This window comes from Giraffa tippelskirchi, chromosome 2, assembly GCF_054371585.1.
Source record: "Giraffa tippelskirchi isolate mGirTip1 chromosome 2, T2T-mGirTip1v1.2.pri, whole genome shotgun sequence".
In the NCBI taxonomy this organism is placed as follows: domain Eukaryota; kingdom Metazoa; phylum Chordata; class Mammalia; order Artiodactyla; family Giraffidae; genus Giraffa; species Giraffa tippelskirchi.
The window spans coordinates 131,402,266-131,427,735 of NC_137276.1; the positions used below are offsets into that span (position 1 = coordinate 131,402,266).

Consider the following 25,470-nt stretch of genomic DNA (forward strand, 5'->3'; position numbering starts at 1 on the left):
AATCAGGTAATACACATTTCATTTTTGATTCATCAGTATATTGTTGGGGTTGTGTTGTGGGTAACCAGGACTGTTTCCATATGCACACAGTCACTGCCCTGGTAGAATTAAAATAACTGAAAAATATTTTCATTTTAATTGGCACCTTACCATGTATTTAAAACAAACACTTAGACATAAACGTATATTCATGATGGATGCATATTAGCAAAAATTAATTGATTTTATGGAGGGAAATTATAGATGTCAGATCTTAAGAAAATGTATGCTATAAAAGAAACTATTTTTAGTGTTTTAATTGAATTGCTGGTATATTGCAATATTTCAAAAGTCCCTGGTGAGAGATTTGCCTATATTTTTGAACTCCACTTTATTGAAAAAAATCCCAATGTTATAAAACTTGAATATTTTCAGGAAGCAAAAGCATTTTCAAATATAAGTTGTTCAAGGAACATTAGGTCTCTTATTGCTTGAATCAATGAGATAGAAGCTAAATGGCTTTAGAAAAAGGTTTGAAGCAACCAAAAAGATAATCTTTCTTTTTTCTGGTAGTCAATTTGAATGATTAACAAGTATAGTGAAATGTCTAGCTGTTAAAATTTGGCTTTATTTATACATTAAATTACAAAATAGAAGGAAGCTCTCTACCATTTAAATTTTTCACTCTAAAGTTTATAATTTTACCAGAGTTGAAAACGAATGAGTATTTTTGCAATGAGATTTTCAATAAGAGGGAGGATGAAATAAAACTTCATAGCAATTGAAATCTTATAAAGTATAAAATTAATTTCAAACTGGCAGTTTCAGAGTTCCATGCTACTGAGGAAACTTTAATTTTTAAATAGGTAAGTTTAAGGGAAAATTATTTTATTAAAAACAAAAGGCTCTGAAATCTGAAGATTTTCAGCTGTCCACTTACTAAAGGAAACTTTCTCCTTGAATTCCTTTCTCTTTTGTGTTCACTGAAAAGAGTCAAGATCAAGTGTACAGACCTGTTACATGAGATACACATCTGAGAAGCAAAGGTCAGAGAGAGATACAGTGAACTAAAGCAGAAAGACTTTCTGGACTGAAGCCCAACAGGGCAGATTTACTTGGAAAGAAAGAAAGCTGACAAGCTCCTTCAGGTCAGGGTCAGGAATATAATCTGTTTGGTGATGTAGCTGTTTTATAAAAGGAGCTTTATTCTAGGCCTTCATTGTTTTCCTTCTAATAAATTATTTTGAGTACAAATGTACCCCGAAGAGGAACTTAAACCATTTTATGAAGTCACTTGGTTTTATGTGTATCTATATATGGGGCTTCCCAGGTGGCACAAGTGGTAAAGAATCTGCCTGTCAATACAGGAGACACAAGAGACCTGGGTTCAGTCCCTGGGTTGGGAAGATACCCTGGAGTAGGAAATGGCACCCCGCTCCACTATTCTTGCCTAGAGAATCCCATGGACAGGGGAATCTGGTGGGCTACATTCCAAGGGGTAGCAAAGAATCGACACGACAGTTACTTTCACTTTTTTCACAACTTGAAGCTGAGCTGCCTCGCCCACTTGTAAACCTGTGAATGAGAAATAAAGTAATGTTTTTGTCATAAAGCCACTGAGATTTTAGAGATGTTTGTTGTATGACTATATCATAGCTGAATCTAGCATACTTTCAACCTTTTATTTTTCAAAGTTTGAAACCTACAGAAAAACGAAAGAAGGGCAGAATGAGCACCTGTGAGCTCTTCACTTAGACTTAACAGTTGTTAACATTTTATCATTTTTGTTTTTATCTTTCTCACGATACGTTTTTGGGAACCATTGAAAATAAGTTGTAGGCATCATGATGCTTTGCTAAAGCTAAATACTTTAACTTAGAGCTCTAAGAATAGGGACATTCTTACAGTCAACTAAATTTAAACTAGGTTATAAATGATTAAAAATCCTAATAATTTTATGTTGTGCATGCTCACTTACTTAGTTGTGTCTGATTTTTTGTGACCCTATGGACCATAGCCTGCCAGACTCCTCTGTCTGGGAAATTCTCCAGGCAAGAATACTGGAGTGGGTTACCATTTTCTCCTCTGAAGGATCCTCCCAACCCAGGGATGGAACTCATGTCTCTGGTGTCTCCTGCTTTGGCAAGTAGATTCTTTACCACTGAGCCACTGGGAAGCCTAATTTTATCTTTAAAAATTGCATAAAAAATGACCCAAATAAAGTAATCTTATACTATTATCTAGTACTATAATACTATTGTCTTGGTCAGTTTGGGCTGCCATTACAAAATATCATGGACTAGGTAGCTTAAACAACAGAAATTAATTTTCTTCCAGTTCTGGAGGTTGAAAATCTGAGAATAGGGTGCCAGAGGGTGGCAGAGTTCTGATGGGAGCTCTTTTCCTGATTTGCCGACAGCTGCCTTCTTGTTGTGTCTTCCCAGGGCGAAGAGAGAGTAAGCTCTCTGATATTTCTTCTCATATGAACACCAGTCCCATCCTGAGGGCCCCATCCTCATGATCTCATCTCAACTTAATTATTAATACCTCCCAAAGGTCCCAACTCCAGATAGTATCACACTGAGAGGTAGAGCTTCAATTATGAATTTGGCAGGGGAGAAGCATAATTCATTTCATAGTAACTACATAAGAGGTGATAAGGGTATTATAAGGATTTGGTACATAGAAAGCAATCACAGCCAGTCCATAGTAAGTTGAAATTGTTAAACAACTACTTGGAAAACATTATTTTCAATTTTTTTAAATGTGAGTAAACATAATGATTTATAAATGCAGCTACATATATTTTATCAGCACCATTGAGGGCTTAGGCAATGAGATATTTTAAGCTATCTGAGTTTAGTGGTACATAAATCCATCCAGTGCCAGCATGCCAGAGAGGGTGAAGAATTATAGGCTGGCATGGATTCCTAATGTGAGTCAGCATAATGCATGATGCCCACTGAACACTTTTAAATGAACTGATGAAGATTTCTATGGTCCATGTTCCTTTAAACTTCATGATCAAGGTTGCTTGTTGTACTTCAACAGTAATTATTTTGTTTACTCACTCAGTCAGTCATGTCTGACTCTTTTGTGACCCCATGGACATTCTCTTCTGTCTATGGGATTTTTCAAGCAAGAATACTAGAGCAGGTTTCTTCTCCAGGAGATCTTCCTTATCCAGGGATAAAACCCATGTCTCCTGCTTGGCAGGTGGATTCTTTACCACTGAGCCACCAGGGAAGCCCTCAAAAATAAAATCCTGCATAAATGTAAATAAAAGAGGAAGGATAAAATTCATAGGTACATGTAGACTAGAAATGGAAAATAGTATAAAACAGGCTTATGAGCTGGGCTTTGGCACCACACAGAGATTGCTTTGAATGCTGGATCTACTTCTCCCTGGCTGGTTCTATTGGGCAAATTTCTTAACTTCTCTGTACTCAGTTTTCTCATCTATAAAATGGGGATAACAGTACTTCCTCATAAGGTTTTACTTACTAGTAAATTAATAATTAAATACAGTGATTAATATGTTAATATTTACAGCATGCCAGCAAATCTGGAAAACTCAGCAGTGGACACAGGATGGGAAAAGGTCAGTTTTCATTCCAATCCCAAAGAAAGGCAATGCCAAAGAATGCTCAAACTACCGCACAATTGCACTCATCTCACACGCTAGTAAAGTAATGCTCAAAATTCTCCAAGCCAGGCTTCAGCAATATGTGAACCGTGAACTTCCAGATGTTCAAGCTGGTTTTAGAAAAGGCAGAGGAACCAGAGATCAAATTGCCAACATCCATTGGATCATCTAAAAAGCAAGAGAGTTCCAGAAAAATATCTATTTCTCCTTTATTGACTATGCCAAAGCCTTTGACTGTATGGTCACAATAAACTGTGGAAAATTCTGAAAGAGATGGGAATACCAGACCATCTGACCTGCCTCTTGAGAAACCTGTATGCAGGTCAGGAAGCAACAGTTAGAACTGGACATGGAACAACAGACTGGTTCCAAATAGGAAAAGGAGTATGTCAAGGCTGTATATTGTCACCCTGCTTATTTGACTTAAATGCAGAGTACATCATGAGAAACGCTGGGCTGGAAGAAACACAAGCTGGAATCAAGATTGCTGGGAGAAATATCAATAACCTCAGATATGCAGATGACACCACCCTTATGGCAGAAAGCGAAGAAGAACTAAAGAGCCTCTTGATGAAAGTGAAAGAGGAGAGTGAAAAAGTTGGCTTAAAGCTCAACATTCAGAAAACTAAGATCATGGCATCTGGTCCCATCACTTCATGGGAAGTAGATGGGGAAACAGTGGAAACAGTGTCAGACTTTATTTTTTGGGGCTCCAAAATCACTGCTGATGGTGATTGCAGCCATGAAATTAAAAGACGTTTATTCCTTGGAAGGAAGGTTATGACCAACCTAGATAGCATATTTAAAAGCAGAGACATTACTTTGCCAACAAAGGTCCATCTAGTCAAGGCTATGATTTTTCCAGTGATCATGTATGGATGTGAGAGTTGGATGGTGAAGAAAGCTGAGTGCCAAAGAATTGATGCTTTTGAACTGTGGTGTTGGAGAAGACTCTTGAGAGTCCCTTGGACTGCAAGGAGATCTTACCAGTCCATCCTAAAGGAGATCAGTCCTGGGTGTTCATTGGAAGTACTGATGTTGAAGCTGAAACTCCAATACTTTGGCCACCTCATGCGAAGAGTTGACTCATTGGAAAAGACCCTAATGCTTGGAGGGATTGGGGGCAGGAGGAGAAGGGGACGACAGAGGATGAGATGGTTGGATGGCATCACTGACTCGATGGACATGGGTTTGGGTAGACTCCAGGAGTTGATGATGCACAGGGAGGCCTGACGTGCTACAGTTCCTGGGGTCGCAAAAGAGTCGGACACGACTGAGCGACTGAACTGAACTGATATAACCTTCTAACCACAGCAAACGTGGGTCATTGCTCATTTAGTGTCTCTTCTGCTTTCTAAGGAAAAAGGCTGCTTAGGCAGATTTGGTAACAATAGAAGAAAAATGATAGAAAACCAGTCAGAGCAGCAGGCCAATCACACTCCAGTAGGGGACTATTAGGCAACAATAAAGAGACGAAGAGAAAAGTTATGTGTTCTTATGTGGAAAAATCTACATTTACTTTCATATACTTTATAAGGAAAACATCTACATCTACAAAGTATTGAACCTGCATCTCTTATGTCTCCTACATAGGCAGGCAGGTTCTTTCCCACTAGCGGCCATCTGGGAAACCCAAAAATACCTACTTCTATATTTACTTAGTAGATCGAAACAAAACTATTACAATTTTGTTAGGTAAAGATATTTTAGTAGTATAATGATTTGAGGTATTTAGAGAGAAAAAGAAGTCTAAGTAACCCAAGAAACTACCTTTGTGACAGTCATGGTACCATTACTTCAACTTCAAACCATCTTCCACTGTTATTCATACACTGCCTATGAAGATGAGTCCAATTCAAAGATATATTGCTTAGTGAAAGTAAGTTACAGAGCAAGATGTACCATGTGGAACTATTTATTAGGCATAAAGCAAATTTTTTTTAATGAGTAGATATATGCATTTAGACATGGGATGTAAATGCTTTAAAAGGTTGAAAGGATTCGTATGTGATAACAGTGCTCCTCCTAGGGCAGTGGGAACAGCAGACAACAATTGAGGTGTCCTCTGTAATGTTTTATGCATTTACAGGGCAAATGTATTGACATATTACTGGTGTAATTAAAAATCTATGAAAAAAAGACCTGAAGGAGACCAAGTCTGCCATTTTATAGAGAGGAAACAGATATTAATATTTGCTTGCCAAGGCTCTCAGAGAGCCTGATAAACTCAAAGGGAGACTTGCATGTGCTTGACTGCTTATTTCAGGGCAGTTTAGCTTTCTTCATCATGTCCAGTTGAACTCATCAGGCATTTTAGGTGAGAACAGGTGGTACAGTGGTAAAGTGTCCACCTGCCAGTGCAGGAGACACAAGAGACACAGGTTCGATCCCTGGGTTGGCAAGATCCCCTTGGAGTAGGAAATGGCAATTCACTCCAATATTCTTTCCTGGAAAATCCCATGGACAGAGAAGCCTGGCGGGCTACAGCCCATGGGGTCACAAAGAGTCAGACACAACTGAGCACACCCATATGCCTGTGGTCAGTCAGTTCAGTCACTCAGCCGTGTCCGACTCTTTGCAACCCCATGGACCACAGCACGCCAGGCCTCCCTGACCATCACCAACTCCTGGAGCTTGCTCAAACTCATGTCCATTGAGTTGGTGATGCCATGCAACCATCTCATCCTCTGTCCTCCCCTTCTCCTCCCATCTTCAATCTTTCCTATCCTCAGGGTCTTTTCCAATGAGTCAGTTCTTTGCATCAGGTGACCAAAGTATTGGAGTTTCAGCTTCAGCATCAGCCCTTCCAATGAATATTCAGGACTGATTTCCTTTAGGATTGACTGGTTGGATCTCCTTGCAGTCCAAGGGACCCCCAAGAGTCTTCTCCAACACCACAGTTTAAAAACATCAATTCTTTGGTGCTCAGCTTTCTTTATGGTCCAACTCTCACATCCATACATGACTACTGGAAAAACCATAGCTTTGACTAGATGGACCTTTTTGGCAAAGTAATGTTTCTGCTTTTTAATATGATGTCTAGATTGGTCGTAGCTTTTCTTCCAAGGAGCAAGCGTCTTTAATTTCATTGCTGTAGTCATCATCTGCAGTGATTTTGAAGCCCCCCAAAATAGTCTGTCACTGTTTCCATTGTTTCCCCATCTATTTGCCATGAAGTGCTGGGACCGGATGCCATGATCTTAGTTTTCTATGTTGAGCTAATGTTGAGCTTTAAACCAACTTTTTCACTCTTCTCTTTACTTTCATCAAGAAGCTCTTTAAAACACTGTGCTAAAGAATTAAAATGACCAAATGAACAAAGTAAAAAAAAAAAGAAGCTTTTTAGTTCCTCTTCGCTTTCTCTCGTAAAGGTGGTGTCATCTACATATCTGAGGTTATTGATATTTCTCCCAGCAATCTTGTTTCCAGCTTGTGCTTCATCCAGCCCAGCATTTCGCATATGCTGAAAAGAAAGAAAGTGAAGTCGCTCAGTTGTGTCCAACTCTTTGCGAGCCTGTGGACTGTAGCCTACCAGGCTCCTCCATCCATGGGATTTTCCAGGCAAGAGTACTGGAGTAGGTTGCCATTTCCTTCTTCAGGGGATCTTCCCGACCCAGGGATTGAACTCATGTCTCCCACATTGTAGGCAGACGCTTTACTGTCTGAGCCACCAGGGAAGTGACAATGTCGTAGCCATAGGCATATATATCCTCAAGCATCAGGAGTCAGTGGTTATGAAGAAAAGGCCAGCTGGGGCTGGGCTGAGATTCTACAGGTAGTGGCTTGATTGAATTAGTCAAAATTAAATTTGATTAAATTTGGCAATATCCAGGAGTAATCAAGACCCCAGAAACTCTAAAATAAGGGACAGATTGCTTTAAGAATTCCTATTTATTTATAACAAGAAATATAACCATCTGGGCTGCTTGGGTTTGTATCAGCCTGACCACAGCCTACTTACTCTCCAAGCCAGCAGGCTACAGGGGAAGCCAAATGATAATTAGAAACCCACTTTGTAACTTACCATGAGTGATCACTACGTCAGATTACTTTAAGTGTTAGGGTCAACCTATTCTCTCTGAGGGCAGATTGAGGAAAGACTAAAGAAGCCACTGAGTCCCCATCATTTGAATGTGGTGAGTGTAGGAATCAGAAGGAGAGGATTTATATTAATCAAACATTTCCTGGCTCCTGGTTATGCTAATCAGCTGCATCCAGCTCATAATGGGTATCAGGTTACTAAAGGGACTGGAGTACTGAAGTCCCATTGACATAGGCTCCTTGGACTTGTCTGGATGGGATCCCAATTCTGCTGTGCCTCACAAACTCCTTTTTCTATGTTCTGATGATGGATCAGTGCTCTTCTGTAGCACTTGTCTTAAATATATTAGTGTATTCAATCATATTACCATTCTGCTGATCTGGGATTTAGTTTGGTTTTCTTTGTATCTCTGTTCTGATCTGTTTTGTATTGATCTCACAGTCTCAGAGTCTCTGCACTCAGGATGCTCTTGGATTGTTCTCTGATGTCCTCCTTTTCCACATTCCAACTGCAGCAGCTTGAAAGTCAGCCTGTAGGAAGGACCTTCCTTGAGCACTCATTCTAAAGAAGCCACCCAATCCCCATCATTTCACTTTATTTTAGCTTGTGCATAATTCTCAAGGGGTTACTACTATATGATATTTACTGTTTCTATCTTTGTGTTTTAATTTTTGGTTGTCTCTCCCATTAGAATATAAACTTCATGGAAGTAGGAACCTTATCAGTCTTTCTCTCACTCTATTCCCAGCATCTGGAACAGGATCTGGCAATTGATAGGTTCTAATGAATGCTTGCCTGCTTCTTTGCTGAATGAATGATCGCTCACTCGAGACCACTATTGCTTTTGTAATTTATAAGTTCTCGGGAACATCTTACTGATAACTGTCTCAAAAAATATGACACAGTTATCTTCTTGGAAATGAACTTGGCCAAGAATCTACAAGTTTTGGTCAATCCTCAGTGGGTGTGAGGCTCAGGCAGTAAAGGGGAAGGTTGGAGAGAATGTTTGTTTAGAAATGTCACCCAAATGGTCATTTTCCTGCAGTGAAGTCTCACTCAACAGCGAAAGTAGACATCTCTAAATACTCAAATACTATCCAGATAATAGATAAGAGATTCTCCAGAAAACTATGGCATTTACTAAGCAAGAGAATAGTTTGACACATTGGTACCATGGCCTTAAAGTATTAGGATGAAAGTTAATCCTGTAAACCAAGGGGAATGGCAGACAAGGTCAGACCAGTGAAGAGCTAAGGCTTTAATATTCCCAAGATATTTGGATTTCATCAGATTTCAGAGCCTTTCTTCAGAGTCAGAAAAAGCCACCCCTCCCCTCATCATAGGGAACTCGTCTCTCATTGGGTAGGGGCAAATCTCAAAAGGAATAAAACAGATCCCTATATAATGGTGAGGCAGACTGAATTTTCTAATGTGCTGTCCAGGAGAGAGGTTACTGATAAGGAACCCATAAGGTAGGTGATGATTACAAACATTGATTTATTTTTTATTTATCAAGCCTTTTGCAGTAAGATTCCAGGCATCAACAGTCATGCTGACATAATTTGCTTCATGGAAATAACAATATGAATAGACATTATAAAAGCATGCAATTAGTAGAAGGCAGTCTTTGCTGTCTCAAATCCAATTTTTGTATTGATTTTTGAAGTGTGAAACATGGTGGTATGGAGTATAAAATCATTCTTAATTTTAAAGTCACTAAGTTTGTCAGTATCTGTGAGATAAGTAGAATAAATAAATTCTAAATGGGGATTATAATATATTGATATTACTTGGGTTAAGCTACGTATTTTTGGTTCCATATGATATTTAACTCCCTTTCAGAGACGAAGTTCTTAAAAATCAGGTTTTGTTTAGATTACAAATCTGTACTATATCTTAGGTTAAAATGATGTAGGAAGTTGTATCAAAAATGTGGTTTCTATCATAACAATTGTCTGGTGAGGAGAAAAGATAGTTTGCTTTTAAAAATATGTTATGTCTGTGGTATTTTAGGGAACAATTATGAATAATAATAAAAATTTAATACACATTTAGCTCTTCTGATAGAATTAGTGGAACATTATATTTCTAGATCTACTGATCATTTCGTTTTCACTCCCTCTGTAAAGGATTTATAATTCATAAATAAGAATTAACTGCCAGCTTAAACTTGACTTGAGGGTTTTTAGGACAGAAGCTAATTTTTATATATCATGTTTTTCCTAACAATGTTTTAGGTAAATCATTGTGGCCATCTATTTGGATCTTAAATACTATTTGTATTTTTGAAATTACATAAAGAACTCTGTCATTTATTTTTCTATTTTGAAGAAGCCAATTTTTCTAATAACATATCTGCATTTAAAAAAAAGGAAATGCTATGCTTCTGTGAGAATGAAGTCAGGCAAGTCATTAAACAGAAGAAATCTTAACTGAAGATCTTTCTAAGAAATAATTTTCTCTCTGAAATTCATATTTTATTCATTCCTCTTCTTTTCTTCCTCCTTAAGTCCATTGGCAGAAGTCTAAAATGAAACTAATTGCTTTATGTTTTAATCTTTAAAAATACAATTAACTAGAGATATACAAAACAGATACAAAATACTTAAAAAAGACAAAGATAGGAAAGATATTCAAACATCACATCCTTTATCCCATATCTTTTATTGTTGAATGAAAACTGGACACTTGGCTGCTCTTTTCAATTTCTAGGATTGATGAGATATTAAGCAAGAGTCCATACTAAAAAAGAAACTTTATTTTCATTTGTGTGATACCTACTGTAGTGATATGACATTTGGTATAATTTAGTCTTGCTGGATCACTTATAAGATTTGAAATCTAAGGGCTTTGTATAATCTCTTTTCAAGTGTTTTAATTGACATTCTGCTATAATGAACCCCACAGACCATTACCTGGCTAATTGCTTGAGTTACAGTGCTTATACAATGCCATTCTTTGTCCTTGGTCTTTTGGGGTATTAAATAGCATGGCTGTCCTGAAAGAGGAAGTGACTGCTGGTGTGCATGTGAAGCATTAACTTCTTGGTAGCTTTTTCAGGGACAGACTCTCTTCTGTTCTTCTCTGGGCTGATACCAAACCTGATGATTATCAGAGATCCCTGTTATTCTGGGATTCGTAGCTCTCCCTAGGAGAGTCCTTGACCTCTAAACGGTCTTCCAGAGCCACTACCACAGGCAGAGCTTTCCATGACCTGCCTCTCAAGTCCTGGATCAGGTGACAAAATAAGGACAAAATAGTATTTAGTTCTCAAGTGGTATGATTAGGCAGGATTTGTTAGGAAAAGAGTTTTAATACTTTAGAACTAGGGCTTCCCAGGTGAATCAGTGGTAAAGAATCCACCTGCAGATGCAGGAGATGTGGGTTCAGTCCATGGGTCAGGAAGATCCCCTGGAGGAGGAAATAGCAACCCGCTCCGGGATTCTTGACTGGAAAATCCCATGAACAGAGGAGCCTGGAGGGCTACTGTCCATGGGGTCTCAAAAGAGTCAGGACACAACTTGGCAATGAAACAACAACAACTTTCAGTTCAGTTCAGTTCAATCGCTCAGTTGTGTCCGACTCTTTGCGACCCCATGAATCTCAGCACGCCAGGCCTCCCTGTCCATCATCAGCTCCCGGAGTCTACCCAAACCCATGTCCATCGAGTCGATGATGCCATCCAGCCATCTCATCCTCTGTCATCCCCTTCTCCTTCTGCCCCCAATCCTTCCCAGCATCAGGGTCTTTTCCAATGAGTCAACTCTTCGCATGAGGTGGCCAAAGTATTGGAGTTTCAGCTTCAACATCAGTACTTCCAATTAACACCCAGGACTGATCTCCTTTAGGATGGACTGGTTGGATCTCCTTGCAGTCCAAGGGACTCTCAAGAGTCTTCTCCAACACCACAGTTCAAAAGCATCAATTCTTCAGTGCTCAGCTTTCTTCACAGTCCAACTCTCACATCCATACATGACCACTGGAAAAACCATAGCCTTGACTAGATGGACCTTTGTTGGCAAAGTAATGTCCCTGCTTTTAAATATGCTATCTAGGTAGGTCATAACTTTCCTTTCAAGGAGTAAGCGTCTTTTAATTTCATGGCTGCAATCACCATCTGCAGTGATTTTGGAGCCCCAAAAAATAAAGTCTGACACTGTTTCCCCATCTATTTCCCATGAAGTGATGGGACCAGTTGCCATGATCTTAGTTTTCTGAACGTTGAGCTTTAAGCCAACTTTCTCACTCTCCTCTTTCATTTTCATCAAGAGACTCTTTAGTTCTTCTTCACTTTCTGCCATAAGGGTGGTGTCATCTGCATATCTGAGGTTATTGACATTTCTCCCTGCAGTCTTGATTTCAGCTTGTGTTTCTTCCAGCCCAGCGTTTCTCATGATGTACTCTGCATATAAGTTAAATAAGCAGGGTGACAATATACAGCCTTGACATACTCCTTTTCCTATTTGGAACCAGTCTGTTTTTCCATGTCCAGTTCTAACTGTTGCTTCTTGATCTGCATACAGATTTTTCAGGAGGCAGGTAAGGAGATCTGGTTTTCCCATCTCTTTAAGAATTTTCCACAGTTTATTGTGATTCACACAGTCAAAGGCTTTGGCATAGTCAATAAAGGAGAAATAGATGTTTTTCTGGAACTCTCTTGCTTTTTCGATGATCCAATGGATGTTGGCAATTTGATCTCTGGTTCCTCTGCCTTTTCTAAAACCAGCTTGAACATCTGGAAGTTCACGGTTCACATATTGCTTAAGCCTGGCTTGGAGAATTTTTTTTTTGAATTATTATTATTATTATTATTTTTTGGCTTGGAGAATTTTGAGTCTTACTTTACTAGCGTGTGAGATGAGTGCAATTGTGTGGTAGTTTGAGCATTCTTTGGCATTGCCTTTCTTTGGGATTGGAATGAAAACTGACCTTTTCCAGTCCTGTGGCCACTGCTGAGTTTTCCAGATTTGCTGGCATACTGAGTGCAGCACTTTCACAGCATCATCTTTCAGGATTTGAAATAGCTCAATTGGAATTCCATCACCTCTACTAGCTGTGTTCGTAGTGATGCTTTCTAAGGCCCACTTGGCTTCACATTCTAGGATGTCTGGCTCTAGGTGAGTGATCACACCATTGTGGTTATCTGGGTCGTGAAGATCTTTTTTGTATAGTTCTTCTGTGTATTCTTGCCACCTTAACACCATCAAAAACATTGATTGCTTGCTCATCTAGTCCAAACTCACTGTCTTTTATTTATTTATTTATTTTAATTTTTAAAAGCAGCTTTATTTAGATATAAATCACGTACCATAACACTCATTTTTTAATGAACACAATTCAGTGGTTTTTAGTGTATTCAAAGATGTGCATTCATTACCACTGTAAACTTTTTTAAAAATTTACTTATTTTTTAATTGAAGGATAATTGCTTTACAGAATTTTGTTGGTTTCTGCCAAAGGTCAACATGAATCAGCCCCAGGTGTACACATGGCCCCTCCTTCTAGAACCTCTCTCCCATCTCCCTCCCCACCCCACCCCTCTAGGTTTTTACAGAGCCCCTGTTTGAATTCCCCAAGTCATACAGCAAATTCCCATTGGCTATTTATTTTGCATATGGTAATGTAAATTTCCGTGTTACTCTCTCCATACATCTCATCTTCTCCTTCCTCCGCCTCCTGCCTTGTGTCCATAAGTCTGTTCTCTATGTCTGTGTGGTAAACTGACTTACCCCCGGTCTCTCACAGTTGTTAGTGACCTGGATTCTTGGCTCCGTTTTGTGGAATTAACAGGATCCCGATCCATGATAAAGTCTTAGAAACTAAAGCCAAATTGTGGAGTTAGAGCAAAGCAGGAAGGTCCTAGAATCAACATGTCAGTATGACCTGGAAGGATGCAATGTGGCTAATATCCTTGTTTCCTGCCTTTATTTGGCCAGTGGTGTGGGTCAGTGACAATGGCCTTATGAGTGATAAGGAGTAATTAAGGGTTTTTCAAGACTTTTTGGAACTGTTTCAGAAGCAGAGTGAGAACCATTACCTACAGGCCTGGCTTGGCTTCTGGTAACTTCTGATTACAATGTTTCTATGAGGCCTGTGCTAGCCTTAATCTAAGAGGCTAGGCAGCTCTGATACTAGTTCAGATTCTAGTGGGCATCATAGAGACTGATATCTTTGGTTATAGATGTAATGTCTGTTGGCATGCACGAACTTCTGGCTTTCCTAATGTTTATAAGACATTCAGAGCACTGGAATAGGTTTGGAACTCTGGATTTAGAAAAGGAGATCTGAAGAACTGCAGTTTCTTCAGAAATTGGAGACAAATCGAAGTTTTGCAACTGGAAATCTTCTTTTATAATAAAGCATTTATTTCATGCCATATCATTCATGCCAAATATATTTACTTTCATATTTGAGTTCCCTGCATATGATCATGTGAGTAAGCTGATAAAAAGATTACCGCAGATCTTTTATCACTGAGAAGCAAGGCAATCAGTAGAAGGTAATCTGCTACTGATGAAAAATTTAATCTATCCCGTTATCTGAAAAACACCTTTTGCTTCGAAGAAAAATTCCTTTTCTTTCTTTCCTTTAAATTGAAGTATAGTTGATTTACAATGTTTCAGATGTACAGCAAAGTGATTCAGTTACATATACATACACTTTTTAAGATACTTTGCCATTACAGGTTATTACAGACTCCTTTTAAACCCTTCAATCTGCTAGAGTCTGTATCCTGAAGCTTCCCTAGAACCTCCCTCTCAGGGAACCTCTGGCTGATTTTCAGGCATACCTGATGCAGCAGGAGTGAGCTGACTCCCACACCTTTCCACAATTCCATACTGAAGAACATCCCACAACAGGCATTCTGCTTGGTCTCCAGAAAGGGGAAGCAGTTTACTTAGGTTTGGTTATACTTATTTAAATGGGTGTTTAAATAATTCATGTCAAGGACATGGAAAAATTTCAGTGAAATCTCTACTTTGTGAAGAAAGTTTCTAACATGGAACCCCTTTTGGCTCCACCACAAATTTTTGTTAATATGCCAGAACTTATGGGCACAGGTAAATTTTAAATTCAGTTTTTCAGTAGCAACTTTGATAGAATTATTAACTGCCAGCAGGCCCAACTCATAGACAAGTAAGTGAACAAATCAATCATGTTCGGACCCCGTTGCTTTTTTTTCTTTTTTTTAGAAGAATCAATGGACTTTTAAAAAAAATCAATGGACTTTATATTTTCAAGTAGTTCCAGGTTTATAGAAAATTGAGCAGCAAAAGTACAGGGTCCTATGTACCCATCTCCCCACCCCCATACACTGTTGTTGTTGTTCAGTCACTTTGTCATATCTGACTATTTGCAACCCCATGGGCCGCAGCACGCCAGGCTTCCCTGTCTTTCACCATCTTGCTTGCTGTTGGAGCTTGCTCAAACTCATGTCCATTGAGTCGGTGATGCCATCCAACCATCTCATCCTCTGTCGTTCCCTTCTCCTCCTGCTTTTAATCTTTCCCAGTTTCAGGGTCTTTTCGAATGAGTCAGCTCTTCGCATCAGGTGGCCAAAGTATTGGAGGTTCAACTTCAGTATCAGTCCTTATAATGAATATTCAAGATTGATTTCCTTTAGGATTGACTGGTTTGATCTTGCAGTCCAAGGGACTCTCAAGAGTCTTCTCCAACACTACAGTTCAAAAGCATCAATTCTTTGGTGCTCAGCCTTCTTTATGGTCCAACTCTTGTGTCCATATGTGACTACTGGAAAAACCATAGCTTTGACTAGACGGACCTTTGTCGGCAAAGCAATGTCTGCTTTTTAATGTGCTGGCTAGGTTTGTCACACACTGTAACCCATTGCCTTTTACAATTCATGGAAGGTATCTGTCTGCAAATCTGGCTCATTGTCACCCATCCAGTCACACTGTCCCTTTTCTTACCTCCTTTCTCTTTCTACATAAAATAGGAAAACCACTATAGCAGACACACTCAGAATCCCTGGGAGGGAAATAAAAATAGATGAAACAGAATAGTGAGAATTTTGTTTTTGCCTTTGCCCAATCCCATCCTTAAAGGTTTGATTTGGTTTTTGGAGATGTGGAGCCAGGGCTCATTTTCAGATCAAAATTTAATGTATGTTTATAATAAGTCTACTCACCCCTGTGGGTGAGTTTGCTTTTCCACCAACCCGTCACCTGAATGATTACTTCATTCTCCCTCGATTGCTCCCAGCTCTCCTAAGTGCCATTCCTTCTCTGCACCCAATTCTATGCCATGGACCTCGCCTGCGACCTAGAACATTCTGCTTCCTCTCATACTACCTGGATTTAATACAGAGTGGGCAGAGAAGAGGAGTAACTGAAAAAGTGGTGGCACCCACAGAGGGGAAAAAAGTATTCACATTCGCTGATGGACTTTTTTTTTTTTTTTAATGGTGTTACGCTCTGAACCAAAGCCACTTCCTTTTTGTTGTTGTTGCTCAGCCCCTTAGTCATGTCTGACTCTTTATGACCCCATAGACTTCAGCATGCCAGGCTTCCCTGTCCATCACCAACTCCCAGAGCTTGCTCAAACTCATGCCCATTGTGTCGGTGATGCCATCCAACCATCTCATCCTCTGTTGCCCCTTCTCCTCATGCCTTCAATCTTTCCCAGCATTAGGTTCTTTCCCAGTGAGTCAGCTCTTCCTTTTATCCAACTGAAAAATGCTGAGAATATGTTTTTATTTTACTTCACACTGTTAAATACAAGAGGCATTTAACTTAGTAGAAGGTAACGTTACGTTCAATGTGCTTAATAAAATTGTAAAGGATTCACTTATTTTCACACTCTTGGAGAAACAGTCTCCCACTGGATAATGGAAATTATGATGCTTTCGTTGCCTCTCTCGTCACAAAGAGATGAGCAAGGCTTATCAGAGCTGATTGAAGTCACACTTGAAAAACACAGTGGGGAAATAGGAATCTGTAGTTGCAAAGTTTCTCATCCTTCCTTTTGATGATTTGCCAAGTTTGCAGGCTCAAACTTTGAGCTCAAGGAGGCTTGCCTGAGTTTGTTGAAAGCATCCAGGCAGGAGAAAACAGCTTCTGAGAAATTCTTCCTAATTTACCCTTGTGGGTGCAGAGCATTGAGAGCTCAACACCTGGTACCTTAAAAAGCAAAAGAGGAGATTGTTTGATGGGTGTGGCTCTCGAGGAAGGAGCAGAAAGCAGCGGCAGCAACTGGCCCTACCTGTTCTCCTTTTCCTGACACCCTTGTATACCATCCCCTGCTATGGGACCTTCTTCCTCGGGGTAACATGCTGAAAATGAGTGTGATGTTAATGATCCCTCTTGGCTATGGCTCCTGACTCACAACTCTACTTTTGGTTACTTGTTTAAGCAGGGAGATCCTAGGAGCCTGCTGACATCCTGGGAACAAGTCCTGAAGTCATCCCCTTTGACTGGGTGTCAGGCCTCTCACAATACTTCCTCTTTTCTGTCCCTTCCTCGGCACAGGGGCAGCCCCTCAGAGGAACGGCTCAAGCTTTATCAAAGCTGAAGTTGTGGCTGAGATCTCACTTTACTCCTAAAATCCACTCAGGGAAGCTGGTAATTACTTTGGAATTAGGGAGACAAAATTTAACAAACACCATTTTTATGCAAGCATTTCTGTCTTGGTTGTGCTGTCCAGTACAAAATTATCTCTGATTCATTGTCATTGTCTAATTTAATCTAAGACTTTGACCAGTAACTAAACCTCACCCTGTATTTCTAAAGGAAAATAATATTAGTCATATTCCGTAGGAGATTTCCCATGCATACTTTGCTTTCTTCTTATGCTTATTTTCTCGAAGTGATGTAGTAAAATCACAATCCTAAGAACCTCTTAGAGTCTAAATAGAAAGTTAAATTCTAATTGAACTGTTAATAAGTTACATGATACACTTTTCATATAGAAATTAAAGTAAGAATTATTTTCCAGAACGGGTTGGCCTTTTAACTGTGAATTAATGTCAACACATTGTTGCAGACCACCCTCATCTCTTTTTGTTAGGACTGCAGCAGCTCCCATGTGCTTTTACTGATCATTGTTTTGACTCACATGCAATCATCTTCTGCACAGCAGCTAGGGTCTCTCCCCTGCTCTCACTTTCAGTGACTTCCTACAGCTTATAGGATAAACCCCAAACCCTTATGATGAATAACATAAGTGGACAAACCAAATGCATTCACACAGCCTCTCTCTCACTCCATACAGTCAGGGCCTCCTGGCCTTCCTTCTCTCTCTTGTACAAGGCACATCTGATTCCTGCTGCTTGGAAAGCTCTTCTCCTTGCTCTTCTTGAGACTGGCTGCTCTGATTTGTCACTGCTCCTTCCTCAGGCCTTCTTAAGTACCACTTCTGAGGAAGGCTTTCTCTAGCCACCTGTCTGAAAGAATTTTTCCATGTCATGCATACCCACTCAGTCATATCTGATGCTTTGTGACCCCATATATTGTAGCCTACCAGACCTCTCTGTCCATGGGATTCTCCAAGCAAGAATACTGGAGTGGGTTGCCACCTCTTTATCAAATAACCCTATTTGTTTCTTCAACAGCACTTATTACAGTCTGAAATATTGAATTTTTTTATCATCAGATGTTTATTATTCCTAGTGTAGGTCAAGTTTTATGGGAGCAGATATTTTGTTCTGTAACTCCTTCATTTAGTATGTCTATACAGAAAGGGTGCTTAATAAACATTTGCTGACTGAATTAAATGAATGAATGTGAAACATGGATATGAGAAGGAATACATCATGGAATATTGGTCATAATGAAATCTTAATTGAAATTAAAAGTAAATGTTCACACGGGAAAGGAATGTTATATACATAAAAGTCCATCTAAAAATCTTATATAACTATACAAGTGTCAGAGAGGAATAATGCTCTGCATAAGGTTAAAAGGTCATTACTGTTGCAGCTCAGCTGCATATTCAGACCTATCCATGTGCCTAAAATTATTTCAAAAGCTTTCATATTTATACTGGAGTCAACATTCAAGAATGCACCTGGGGTATATCCTTGTTGTGGATGATATATTCTCAGGCTCAGAACATTGTGGGAGGATATTTTGACAAAATTTTTGGGGATATAATTTGATCCAGCTAGTTTCTAATAGATTAAGATGTTGTGGATGGATGAGGAGTGATTAGGTTAAGAAAAAAGAGACTATCTTGTTTTGGATATAAAACAGGCTAAAGCTGGCAGACCAAGAGTTTATATTAAGAGAAGTAGAAGTAAAAGCAAATGGAGAAAAAAGAAGAAGAATATAGCAGGATTTAGTCTGGGACCACTGTAGGTGTGTCAGGCAGGAGGGGATTTGATACAAGTAATTAGGTGTTCATGCCGTTGTTGCAGAGGAAGGGGCACAGGGCAGAAAGGACTGCCACTAGCTCTCCGGTTTGTCACCAGCCTTTAGAGAATCAGATCTTTTCTAGTAAGGGTCACAGCCACCTACATGGCATCATGGAGGCAGGGAATCATGTTGTTGGACCAGAAAACACTGCAAAACTTCAATTCTGCCGAAGTCCGCAAGGTCACCAGAAGGTCTTCCACACCCACGCAAATGTTTCTCACTGGCAGAGACTAAACCGGATCCTTGATGGAAAAAGATTCTGGGAAAAGTGATTTTCAGACTTTGAGTCCCTGAGGTAAAGGGGAGACCATAAAAAGGGATGGAAATGGTGCCAAATGCCAATCTTGCCCATTATGAGAACAGGAAATACTTGTCATTGCTTTAAAATACTATTTCTGGCTAGTTAATTTCATTACCGCTAATCCTAACTAAAAATAATAGCCAACAGTAACAACTAAGGACACTGTGTTAAGAGCTCCTCACGCATTATATCATTAAGTTTCACAACTGTACAAGATTTCTCTACTGTTATTATCTCCATTAAAAAACAAGGAGCCAAGACTTTATTCCCAATCAAACAACTCATAAATAGATCTGAATCACGTACTCAGTTCTCACTGTCTACAAAGCCAGTGACTTTTAGTCTTTGTACTATATTACTTGCTAGTCATGGATTAAATTTATTTAAATTCATGACCCTAGCTTCAACATAAAACTTTCCAATCATCTTACAAATACACATTATTAAGTTGGTATAAATATATAACTTAAATTTCCACTTATTTTGGGAAAAGAACTAATACATCTTTAAACATCATCCTCCTGAACATAGGCACTAACTTAAAGAACACAGCTTTAGAAGAAATGTAATGTCCTTTGTATTTAGAATGCAATTTTATGATATAAATTCATTTTCATATATTGATAAAATTTTGTTATAAAACCACATCATAGAATCTCAAGGTTAGATGGAGCATTCAAGGATGAAGCATCTTTGAATTAGTGATAGTCACTCAGTCGTGTCTGACTGTTTGCAACCCCATGGACTGTAGCCTGCCAGGCTCCTCTGTCCATGGAATTCTCCAGGCAAGAATATGGGAGAATCTTTAAAATCCTTTATAATAGGATCTCGGGCTTCTCGGGTGGCTCAGTGGTAAAGAATCTGCTGGCAACGCAGGAGCCACTGGAGATGTGGGTTCAATCCCTGGGTCAGGAAGATCTCGAGGAGGAGGGCATGGCAACCCACTCCAGTATTCTTGCCTGGAGAATCCCTATGGACAGAGGAGCCTGGTGGGCTACAGTCCATAGGGTTGCAAAGAGTCAGACACCACTGAAGTGACTTAGCAAACAGGCCCATAATAAATTTCATCAAGGGATGTCCCAGCTTCTGCTTAAGAACTTTCAATAGGGGCAACATCCAGGACCGTGGGGGCTGTTTGACCATGGGGAAGAGCGTGTAGGATCCCTGCTGCTGGGCAAAGGTAAAATGGGGCTGCCTGGAGAAGCTGCTTAGTCATTTTTGTCTCAGTTGTAGCAAATATAGTGTTAGTTAGCCTAGAAGCTGGAACTATTGGTAACAGTTTTTGCTACCTAATCTTTCCCAAACTCACTCCATGGCTTACAGATTATAGTTTGAGTGTCTGTGGTAGGTTCAAAACAGCCAAATATTATTCAGCTCTTCTTCCGATGAGAGATGGGGGTCTATGCCCCTTCCCTTGGAACATGGCTGGCCTCTGTGACTGCTGTAACTAACAGAATTTAATAAAAGTGTTGCTGCCAGTTCTCAGGTACAGCCTAAGGAGACTGGCAACTTTCATGTTCCGGGAGCTGTCTTTTTGGGAACCCTGAGGTCTGATTGATGAAATTCGACAGTCTTGAGCCTAGCATGCTAGGGAGACTATTGTGATTGATGAGCTCAGCTTTTATCCCCCCACTTTTATCAAGGCACTGAATTTGTAGTGAAGCCTCCCTGCACTAACCCGTGCATCAGCTGAATGCTGAATACTGTTTAGTGACCTTAGTTAATGCTTCATGGAACAGAAGAATCATCTAAATAGTGAAAGTCGCTCAGTTGTGTCCAACTCTTTGTGACCCCATGGACTACACAGTCCATGGAATTCTCCAGGCAGGAATACTGGAGTGGGTAGCCTTTCCCTTCTCCAGGGGATCTTCCCAACCAAATTCCTGACCCGTGACTTTATGAGTTCTGGTACAATGGTTAAAGTCACTGAGTTTGAGGAACTGTGTAACATAGCGGTAGATAACTGGAACATATCTGTGGGATCAGTGAGGGTTGTCCAGTCTAGATTGGCTTCAACTGGTCTCACCTGCGTTCAGTCATGTGTATGTGGATCAGATGGGGACTTCTATCCAGATTGTCTTGGGCTGGAGCAGCTTACCTGGGCCAGCTCTGCTCCGTATATCTTTCATCCTCTTCTGTGACAAGCAAGCTCAGCCATGCATATCCTTCTCATGGCAATGGCCAAGGTGCAAGACAGCAAGTAGAAACATGTAAGGGATCTTGAAACTTAGACTTGGAAATGGTACCCTGTTATTTCCACCTCATTCTACTGGCCAAAGTTACATGGCTGAACTCAAAGTCAAAGGATTGGAGTATAGACCTCATTCTTTGTGGGAGACCGTGAAAAACCTATATAGCAAAGACTATGAGTACAGGGAAGGATGGGAGACAATTGGAGACAATAACGCAATCTATTACTTCATTTCGGTTTAGAAAAAATTTATGGGATAAATATTGTGCTAGGCCCTAGGGACATAAAAACAAAAGAGACACAACTTTCTACTCTCGAAATGCTTACACTCTGGGCAACTTTCAGGAGGAGTAAAAGGGTTTTTACTGTATTTAGGTTGACTGGGGACCTCAATCTCCTTTTAGATCTTTGCTTCTAACCCCTCTGTTAAGATTTATACCTATGTTAATCTTCAGACTTAGCATTTGAGTCATGTTTTTTTGTCCTAGTGACTTAAATTTTGGTCAAATGCCCTCACTTGCTAGACTCATTGTGAAGGTTTTGTTGGCTGGTTTTTGTGTGTTTACACAAATATGAAAACAATCCATAGTTAAAAGGAAATAGTATCTGTGCACTATCAGTCAGGTTGCTATCAGCACTTGCTGTATTGTTTTTTTGAAAGAGATTCATGTTTTCCTCATCTCCAAGTTCTTGGGGAGCCTCATCAAATCTTCAAGTACTGATAACGTTATCCTTTAATATCTACATTTAAATTGGGAAGCAGGAAGCCACATGGCAAGGAAGATACTTATGAGGACAATCCACACCCTCAGTTAGGGACACCAAGCACCTTCCCAACATTGGTTGGCTCTGTTCTTTCCTTTCAGTGGAACTTTAGCCTCTTTTCAGATGGGCTGTGCTCTCCTCTGTAACTTTGCCCCACGCTAGTATGTTCCATGATCAGAGCCAGACATCTCATCTCTCCTCTTCCTCATGTCTCCCATTAAGTTCCCATTTCTTGTTTGTGAGAAACCACTTTCTCCCACTGCAGGGCCTTAAGGTGGGCTCTGTGAAGGGCCTAACTTGGCTTGTTGTGCAGCATCTCTGATCACTCATCCACCCCCAGGCAGCCCAGCACAGCGAGGAGTGCATGGGTTGACTCTGGAGTCAAATGGATTTAGGTTTTAATCCCAGGTCTGCTCCTGACTAATACTGTGATCTCAGCAGGCTACTCAACCTCTCTGTGCCTCAGTTTTATAATCCATTATGTGGGCAGAGTAAATCTTACTTTTCATGGTTTATATGTGATATAATTGTAATAATAATTATAAATTGCCTGGAAAATGCCTGTCATTATCTCAGTGTTAGTTTTCTCCCTTCCCCAGCTCAACAACTATCTCTTATTTGCTGCCTCAGGACTGGTTTACCAAGGGGCTATCATAACACGTTTTCAGGATCAAAAATACTTGCTGTGCCAAGAAGAATAATACGGATATATTTTAGTAAGGAAAAAAAACCTGGTTATTTCCCTATATAACCTCATTTGCTTAAAAGAACGTAAACAATGTCAGAGCATTAATACAGCATTTTGCAAACTCAAATTATTTTTATAGCAAAGTGGTAAGAAAATTGAAAGTGTCCAGTATTTCACTTTCCATATTTTGCACTTTGGCAGTTTGTCATGGTTGGATATATACTGCAGACAAGATCCTTACGGATTTTATTTATCTTTATTTTGTATGACCCAGCACAGTTCCTGACACTTCTTAGATGCTCAGGTAAATGTTTGTTGAAGAAATGAATGTTTCATTGAATGCAATTGTATGAACTCATGAAAGTTGAATTGTATTATATCTAAGCAGAATATTTTTGTGTCTGGTTTTGGCTGGGGCTGGGTTTAGCTGACTGATGTGCAATGACCATGTGTATGTGCTCAATCTTGCAGGGATGGGGGAAGGAAGGGTGCAAGATTTGTATTTGGAGAGATGCTTTATAACCATCTGCCCTTCGCACTTTCCTCTTTGCTTTTGTAGTTTCTTGTCTTTGCTACTAGATTGTCAACTCCCTGAGGGCAGAGGCCATCAGTTCAGTTCAGTTGCTCAGCCGTGTCCAACTCTTTGCAACCCCATGAACTGTAGCACACCAGGCTTCATTGTCCATCACCAACTCCTGGAGCTTGCTCAAACTCACGTCCATTGAGTCGGTGATGCCTTCCAGCCATCTCATCCTCTGTCATCCTCTTCTCCTCCCACATTCAATCTTTTCCAGACTCAGGGGCTTTTTCAATGAGTCAGTTCTTCACATCAGGAGGCCAAAGTATTGGAGTTTCAGCTTCAGCATCAGTCCTTCTGATGAATATTCAGGACTGATTTCCTTTAGGATTGGCTAGTTTGATCTCCTTGCTGTCCAAGAGACTCTCAAGAGTCTTCTCCAAAACCACAGTTCAAAACTGTCAGTTCTTTGGTGCTCAGCTTTCTTTATAGTCCAACTCTCACATCCATACGTGACTACTGGAAAAGCCATAGCTTTGACTAGACAGACCTTTGTGTCCATAACAGAGGCCATAGCTTAGTCTATGTTATATGTCACTACATATAATTTCTCAGTGCTTATAGCACTGTTGGTATTCAGTTAATGTTTGTTGAATGGATAAATATAGTAGCAAAAGCAGCTTAAAGGAAGGTTAACATTTTTGGATCTTTATATGATGTTGGAAATGCAGCATCCTTTGTCCCTTCTCATCTGCTTTGATTTATATCTGTCTCCTCTAGAGCTCTTTCATTGATCCTACCCTTGGATTTATTGTCCTTTAATCTCATCCCTATAAACGTCACATGATTTGTGGGGAAGGGTGGAGGCTTTGATATTAAACAGACCTGGGTTTAAGTTCTGAATTAATAACTCACAGACTGTGTGATCTTGAATAAGGTACGTAAGAACTTGGTGCCTGTTTTCTCATCTGTGAAGGTGAGTGTGTCACCTGCCTGGCAGAGCTGTTTTGAGAACAGATTGGATTGATGAATGTAAGGTGCCTACTCTTTGTAGGGATTCTATAAACAGCAGGTGTTGTTAATATCTGCATTTCCACTCTCTTTACTCTCTTACTATTTATCCTAATTATGCCTTTCCTTTCTGTTCAGAAATCATGCATTTCTAACCCTGGCTATGTATTAGCAGTCATTGGAATGCTGGGAGTTGCTGGGGAATGGAATACTCTGATCAAAATTTCATTTCATCAGGAACCTTATGTCCCTGTGAACATTGATAAAAACTTTCATAAGAATAGCCACTATTTAGCCTTTTAAAATAATACAAAGATAAATGTGAGTTTTCAAGAAAAAACTCTCAAATTATAAAGCAAAGAATTGGAGAGTTAAATGACATGTGAAGAATATAAAGATATAGCACATATTTAAATTTATGATTTTTCATTCTCTCTCTCCATTTATTACAACAGATTCTAAAAGATTGCTGTCACAACAAGACCATTCTCCTGAGTAGATTTAAGGACTCTTTACCAGTATTTTTTTCTTGAAATAATTGAGTTTGCTGAAATAAACTATTCAGCTCAATATTTTTCATCTCCCTCTAACACAAATGCATTTGATTCCTATAAATCTGAGTGAGATAAGTCAGGATTTTATACTTATTTGTTTTCTACAAAGTATATGAGCTATTAAGAGTATATGTTGCATTTTTTATTATAGATTATGTTTTCTATTTGGCAAGATGATTTGAATGGTTGAGAACAATATTTTAGCACATGTAACAGTAGGAAAACGACCAGAAAGGAGAATTGAAGCAAATGTTCTTTACAGTGAGTACTTTAAGTCAATAAAATATTCTGTTGTGATTGAAGCATACGTTTACATATAAAATAGATAAATCATTTAGTATTATGCATACTGTTCATTCTTATGGTTTATATATGTATATATATCCCTCTCATATAGGTATATA

At 39.5% G+C, this 25,470-nt stretch overlaps 2 protein-coding genes across 3 annotated transcripts in view; both read left to right on the plus strand.

The window, feature by feature from the left end:
• NMD3 (NMD3 ribosome export adaptor) overlaps positions 1-23,288 on the plus strand; it is a 288,544-nt gene extending 265,256 nt beyond the window's left edge. The window contains exons 22-23 of the transcript XR_014076997.1: positions 3,532-3,580; positions 23,186-23,288. The gene's annotated coding sequence lies outside the window, so the exon portion shown is untranslated. The remainder of the gene's footprint in view (positions 1-3,531; positions 3,581-23,185) is intronic.
• The window catches only part of OTOL1 (otolin 1), a 96,428-nt gene that overhangs the window by 59,702 nt on the left and 11,256 nt on the right, over positions 1-25,470 (plus strand). The window contains exons 3-4 of one of the 2 annotated variants that reach the window (XM_081570735.1): positions 23,186-23,288; positions 25,218-25,327. The exons of the other annotated variant lie outside the window; for it this stretch is intronic. Of the exons in view, the coding sequence (XP_081426861.1) occupies positions 25,249-25,327 (79 nt within the window). The 5' untranslated portion in view covers positions 23,186-23,288; positions 25,218-25,248. The remainder of the gene's footprint in view (positions 1-23,185; positions 23,289-25,217; positions 25,328-25,470) is intronic. 2 annotated transcript variants of the gene reach the window in all.